At 52.3% G+C, this 7,034-nt stretch overlaps 1 protein-coding gene across 1 annotated transcript in view; it reads right to left on the bottom strand.

The window, feature by feature from the left end:
- Window positions 1-7,034, bottom strand: part of SCAP (SREBF chaperone) — a 31,723-nt gene that overhangs the window by 22,097 nt on the left and 2,592 nt on the right. The window contains exons 2-3 of the mRNA XM_027703583.1: window positions 3,109-3,235; window positions 2,379-2,536 (exon numbers count right to left, since the gene is read on the bottom strand). Of these exons, the coding sequence (XP_027559384.1) occupies window positions 2,379-2,536; window positions 3,109-3,235 (285 nt within the window). The remainder of the gene's footprint in view (window positions 1-2,378; window positions 2,537-3,108; window positions 3,236-7,034) is intronic.

Genomic DNA, 7,034 nt, shown 5'->3' with positions numbered 1-7,034 from the left:
AAAGAATATAAAATAGAAGATAAAAGAATATAAAATAGAAGATAAAAAAGAGGCCTGTTTGTAAATCAAAATCCACTGTGCTCAATTTTGATAGGGACAAAAGCAACCAACAAGAACTTCCTAAGGACTTTCAGAATTTATCTCAAAATCAGATGTTTCCCCAAGTGTCAGAGCCCATCACCGAAGTGGTGACCTTACCCCAGGGTTTAGGTCTAAATATTGAGGTGGTTTTCTTCTGGTAATAATAATAAAAATAATAAAAGTAATAATTCTGCCTCCATGTTGCATCACTGCTCATCAAGGGCAATGCCAAGGGGAGATAATGGAAATACAAGGAGAACAAAGGGAGATAAGGAGGGGACAACACAGTCCTGGGAGCAAGTTGTCTCTGCCTTGGAATTGGGAACAGATTGTCATCCCATAGGATAACAGGAGATGGACTGGGCACGTGGACAGAGGGTCAGGCCAAGGCTGTGGGAGTTGGCAGGGGAGAGGAAAAAGTGAATCTGTATTTAACAGTAAAAATGGCACTAATAAAGGATGACCCCCAGAGCAGCAGCTGGGGGCAAGGGATGGGTCAAAGTGGGCACATCCTGAGGCAGAGGAGCCAGGGGGACCCTCAGAAATGAAGCAATGGAGGTGGGCAGTGAATCCTCCCTGACCCTGACAGCTGGAGGACAAAGAATGAAGGAAGTTCCTGGCTGGACAGCTGGGGGATGATCCAAGGCTCCAGTGTCACCATTTCCCCCCATCTGGGCTGTTCTCAGCACCCTCATCCTCACCCAGCACCAAAGGACACCCTGGGAAGCCTCTCTGGCCTTTGACAGCAAACCCAGGCAGGAGCTTGGCCAGGGACCCCATAAAACCTGGAACTCTCAGACAAAAAAGTGGATCTCGATGGAAAACTTATTAAAAAAAACCAACAAACCCACCAGGGTAATTTATTGTGCATAAAAGGCATTCTTGGCTCGCCAGGAGAGAACACGAGGGGCCTGTCCTTTAAATTCCTGACTCCTTGGCTGGGGGAAGCAGAGCAGGTCTCACCCCCTTGGGCCCCAAAGCTTTGGATGCAGCACCACACAGAAAATGCTTTAACTCACAGGAGAGACATAAAACTGTGGTGCAGGAAGAACCAGGTTAACAGGAAAATGTCACGGAGCTGCTGGAAGGGGAGCCTCCAGTGCTGAGGGAAACAAGTGGGATTTCTCACAGGCAGGTCACAGAACCAGGGATGGAACAGGTTGCTCAGAGAAGCTGTGGCTGCCCCTGGATCCCTGGAAGTGTCCAAGGCCAGGTTGGACAGGGCTTGGAGCAACCTGGGCTAGTGGAAGGTGTCCCTGCCCATGGCAGGGGGTGGCACTGGATGGGCTCTAAGGTCCCTTCCCACCCAAATCATTCCAGGATTCTGTGATTATTATGTATTTTTATTAATAAGTTGTGATAAGACCCAGGGACGTCTGCCAGTGACACAAAATCCAGGAACACTGTGGGTTCAGGAAAGGAACAGAGGCTCTGAAGTGGAGGATGTGAGGGCTGGGACAAATTTAATCCCCTTTCTTTAAACAGCACAGAAAGTGCAAGACCCCACTCGGGGGGGCTAAAAAGAGTTTCTGCTGTGAGGTGGGACCTGGTGGGCTGGGAAGGACAGAGGGACACAGGGGTGGTGATAAATCCCCTCCTAATGGGAAGAAGGGCCCTGTGACCTCCCTGTGATCAGGAAAGGTCTTTGCACAGAAAATACCACACTGAATCCGTGCCCGGCTCTGCTCTCCCACCTCCAGGAATGGCACAGCAGCAGTGCCAAGGGCAGGGCCCAGGGTGGCACATGGAATACTGAGAGTCTCACCAGTGAGCCAGGAGTCTTATGTTTGGCTTAACAGACACGGGTATGGAGTGGGGAGTGGGAGTTCTCCCTGGAATTCTCTGGAAGCAGAGGAAAATCACTGTTGTATAAAGGCTGTGACAGGATAAAACCAAGCAGGTGCAAACTGGTCCTAATAACAGCTGAAGGGAGAGTCAGGAGAAGGTTCCTGCCCACCTGGAATTCCCAGGAGCATGGTGGGGGCACAGGAGCTCCTTGTGATTCACACCTGGTGTGGCTGTGAAGGAATTCTGTGACACTGAACCAGCTCTAACAGGTATCACCTTGGAGGCCCCTTCCAGACTCTGACCAGAAGATTCCTGAGCATTATCAGTGACTTATCTGGAGGACAGGGAAGTTCTCCAGCACAAATGGGAACTGTGTGAGGACGAATCCCAACATCCCTTGTCAGCACTGATCCCTCATTTTCCTTTAATTTTGAGAGTGTCACCAACTCAAAGCTCACCCTTGGGCCCAGAGGCAGTGACTTCCAGCCAGGTGGGTCCCTGGGCCTTACCTGTCCCTCAGGGCGTGGTTCCTGATCTCCTCCACCAGCTGGAAGACGCGGGACAGGGGGGAGCGGAACACATCCACGGCCAGGAAGTTCTTCTGCCACGGGGACACGGTGGCTTTCACAAAGATCTGCTGGATGTAGGCCACGGGAGCACCCACGTACTGCGGGGGGACAGGGGCACGGTGAGGCTCCTGGGAAGCTCCCAGCAGGAGCGGGCACAGCCTGGGAAGAGCTGCCCCAGGCTCTGTCTGCCCCTCCCTAAGCAGAGGTGGAACGTGACAGGACCAACAGAGCAGGAACAAAAAGGGGGTTTCTCCAAGAGGCAAAACGCCACTGAAGGTTCTGGGGCACTTCTGTGGGAGGCAGGGGCTGCCATTCCTGCGGGATTTGGTCCCGGGAGGGCAGGCAGGAGCAGGGACTCGCTGCCTCTCACGGTGCTGCAGATCCCCCCAGCCTGTGCTGGCAGGTGGGATTGGATGATCCTGGAGGTCTTTTCCAACCTCAGTGGCTCTGTGATTCCGTGTGAATCCCCCTTTGTCCCTCAGAGTGGCAGAGGACACACAAGAACCAGAGGCAGCGCGAGCAGCAGGTTCCTCACGGAGTCGCTGCCAGGCTGCTCCCTCGGGCACTCCATGGACGGGGCACCACAGCCCCCCTGGGCCACAGAACCGCTCCCAGCGAGGCCCAGGGGGCACAGCAGGGCCGTCCATCATCCCCCAGCCCCGGCACTCACCCAGTCAGGTCTCTCGGCCGGGTCCCCGTGCGGCGCCGGGCCCGGCGCGGGCGGAGCGAAATCCTTCACCGGGGTGCTGAACTCCACCGGGCCCGTCCCCGGCAGCGGCAGCTTCAGCAGAGGGTAACTGGGGAGAGAGCAGCACACAGAGCAGTTGGGGCTCTGGAGGGACTCTGTGAGACAGAAGAGCTCCAAAACACGAGCGGGCCCAGGCCAGCGCAGGCTGAGCTGTGCATGGCAGGGCACACGGCCAGAGGGCTTAGGGATTCATGGGAACTGATCCTGTCCCAACACAGGAGTCCTTCTCCATTGGAAAGGGATGACTAGAAGTCCCGGAAGAGGAAGAAGACGAATTCCTCCATCACCTCAAAGTCAGTCGTGCTAAAAACACTGAGCGTGGCCATGGCTCAGTTATTGCAAATCCTGCACGAACCCAAGACATTCAGCGCTTTCCAGGGGCTGCCTCCCTGCCCCAAACCCTTTATAATCCCCTCATTTTCCTCATTTGGATTGAAACCATTTCCAAAACTTGTCACTAATTTCATTTGTCCTCAAAGCACTTCTAAAGGCAGCAATGAGACACCAAAACAGCTACGAAATACTGATCTTGCTCCTTTGCCCCCTCAGCCTTCAGCTGAGCAGATGTCCCACAACAAAGGCTTTAAACTACTCAGAAGTTGAGAAACTGGTGTTTCAGAGAGTTTAGAACAGGGTTTGTAACTCCAGAGGTTCTCAAAAGTGGTTAAAAGCAAATCAGGACTGAAGTGGTGGGACAAACAGAGCTGCTGATACAGAGATCGATGAGCTGGGACTGTCAGCACTGAAAGGAACTGGAGAACAACCTGGGTCTTTTCGTGGCCTTACAACTCCTGATATATTTTCCTGTTTATAGATTAATTTTCTGGCAATATTTCCAGAGCAAATATAAAGGCCTTGGATTTGTTTTCATGCAACGCTCTGCCCACTTCATTAGGGCTTAGTCTGGATCATCAGAGGTCAGCAAGGAACAAGCAACGAGGCCTCAGAGTGAACAACAAACAGCAAAAAAGAACAATAAAATCAGAGGCAAAGCTTGTCAGATTTGCTTTTTATTAGTCTGACAGAAACACAACATCTACTTATTATCATTTCCTTACGGAACGGGAGGGAAGAGAAAAAGGAATAATAAAATACCAAAATCAAATCAAGTGATAAACAAAGCCCAGGGACTGACCAGACTGAGGGGGGATGATTTTTTCCCTGGATGATTTTTTCCCTGAATGATTTTGATGCCAGGACAGGACATCCCAGTGTGTTGTTGGGCACATGGACAAAGAAAAACCTGAACCTGTTTTTTATTATAATCCCCATTTTCAGAGAAATGACCCACAGGAAACCCACATCTAAAAGATTTAAACTAAAGGTTAAACCAGCCCCTGTTGTCTGTACACGGCTGTGTGTAGCTACTACAGCCCCTACTGCAACACCTGGACTACTCATGGCACAGATCCCAGGAGAGCTCAGTTATTGGGATTCCTGTTCTTGGGATTTGGGAGTTGGACCAGCTGATCTCCTCAAGTCCCTTCCAACTCCAACCATTCTGGGACTCTGGGATCTAACACAGATGGCAGGAAAGCTCATGAAGAAGTTCTGGGTTTGAGAAAAGCTCTTTTCAGAAGCTCATGTCACAGTGCACCTGAAACCCTTTGGAAAACCCATCCTAAAGGAAAAAATGGCTCATGCAACAAGCTGGAATTGGTGAACTGAAGTGAGAGTGCATTTTAGCCACCAAGCACAAGGGAGGTCTGAGCAAAAACGCTCCTCCAGCTCTTTTATGTATTCCCAGAAGGGCTCAGGATCCAGGATGGAGCAGGGCCAGGTGAGCCCCAGGAAACCCCACACTGGCACGTTCCTCCTTCCCAGGGCAGCCTCAGCCAGGGAGGATGGAGGGGAGCAGGGAGCTGCCAGGTCCCAGGGAACATATGGAATTCAACCAGCTCCCAGCTCTGCTGGCTCACTGCAGGACAAGCTGTGGGCCTGTCTGCAGCCTCAGCTCTTGCAGGGACAGCCCAGCCTGGAATCCCACTGCTGAGGAGAGGGGGAATCTGGTAACATTCCCTCTGCCAGAGGCTTGGGAAGGTCAATATCTGGCAGCAACAGCTCCTTTTTAGCCTTGGCAGGTGCAGCAACAGGCCCTGTTTCTGAATAAGTGACGGTGGCTTTGCCCTGTTTCCCACTGCCAGGGCCCCAAAACCCTGCCCTGGGAAAGGAGAACTCCCCTTTCCTGTGCAGCAGGAGAGAGGCCTCATCACACACCCCCTGCTCCAGCAGCATCAGGAAATCCCAGGGGAGACTGTTCTGTGGGGATCCGGAACACGAGGAGCCCGAGGGCAACTCAGCTCCTCTGGTTACCCAAATGGTGCAAAACTGTGAGACTGAAATGTTCTTCCAGCAATAAATAAATACATAAATATACACCCCCCCAGGGGCTCTGGGTCCAGCCACTTCTGCACTTCTTTAGGAGCAGAACTTCCCGTTTCAGTCAAATAACAAACACCTGCAGAGCCTGAGCTGTTTAACTCCCCTGAACCTGCTGCACAGGCTCATGTCCAACTCTACTGCACCCAGGAGCTGTTCTTCAGAGTGACACAGGCACTTCAAATTCACCCTGATGGCCACGTTTAGAGGCATCACCCCTTCCCTGGGCTGGCAGGAGGAACCACTGGTGTCACACAGGGTCAGTGGCACTCCCATTTTAGGGAAAAAAAGGCAGATCCCAAAGCAGATCCATTCAAAGGGGATGAGGAAAATAAGTGTCACCTACAAAGGATTTATAGTAAAACAAGAAAACCTTCCCTCTGAAGCGGAGACTGACTTGGATTTTCAGATTACAGAGTGAGAATGAGTCACAGGAATTTGTGCTTTGGATATTACTTTATTATCAAACCCAGAGCCATCATGTCTTGTCTATCTGTGTCCACACAGAACCCCCCCAAGGCTAAAGACAAACATGTTCCACACTGGAACAGCCTCTGTGGTGACTGTGCCAGGTGATCCTCACTCTGCCCTCCCCAGGCAGGAGGAACCCCTGCATGTCACTGCTGTCACCCTGAGCCCAGAACTGAACCTGGATACGTGGGATTTATTCTGGACCAGGGGATTTATTTCAGCTTTTAGAAACCTTCTCTGCACACAAGGATGGGCGGGTTTGACTGAGGTGAGGGGGAGGAAAACAACAGCTGAGATCATTTCCTCTGCAGCAGAATTCCACAAGCTCTCCTCGATCCCAGGTGCAGAAGGAGAGAGGACTGCTTCACCTCTGTCCCTTTGAGGAATTCAGGATGCAAGATCCATTCCTGTTTGCTGGAATGTCTCTACTAACCACATTTCAGGCTGAGGAATAAAGAACAGATCCCTTGTGCTCTATTCCCTTCTCTTCCCACCCACGTCTCCAGGGACAGGGACGGACCTTCTCAGCAATTCTGAGGATGTTTCCAGCTCCTTCCCTGTTCACAGAAGTCAGGATGAACCCCCTGGATCACTGGGTATCTTCTTTCCTCCTTAGAAAGACCTGCCCAAGGTCAGGCTTAGGCCTTGTTGCTCCCTCCAGCTCCCTGACAGGAGGGGGGAGCCGGGGGGGGTCGGGCTCTACTCCCAGGGAACAAGGGACAGGAGGAGAGGGAACGGCCTCCAGCTGTGCCAGGGGAGGCTCAGGTTGGATATTGGGGAAAATTCCTCCTGGAAGGGGCTGTCCAGCCCTGGCACAGCTGCCCAGGGCAGGGGTGGAGTCCCCATCCCTGGAGGGATTTCCAAGCCCTGTGGATGTGGCCCCTGGGGACATGGTCAGGGGTGGCCTTGGCAGTGCTGGGGGATGGTTGGACTCAGTGGTCTGAGAGGGCTTTTCCAACCTTCAGGATTCAGTGATTCCATGATTCTGAGTTCCCTGC

The sequence above is a fragment of the Neopelma chrysocephalum genome, unplaced genomic scaffold (genome assembly GCF_003984885.1).
Source record: "Neopelma chrysocephalum unplaced genomic scaffold, ASM398488v2 Primary Assembly neopelma1_243, whole genome shotgun sequence".
NCBI lineage: Eukaryota > Metazoa > Chordata > Aves > Passeriformes > Pipridae > Neopelma > Neopelma chrysocephalum.
Note: the sequence above shows the minus strand (reverse complement) of the source record. Positions and strands in the feature narration are given on the sequence as shown.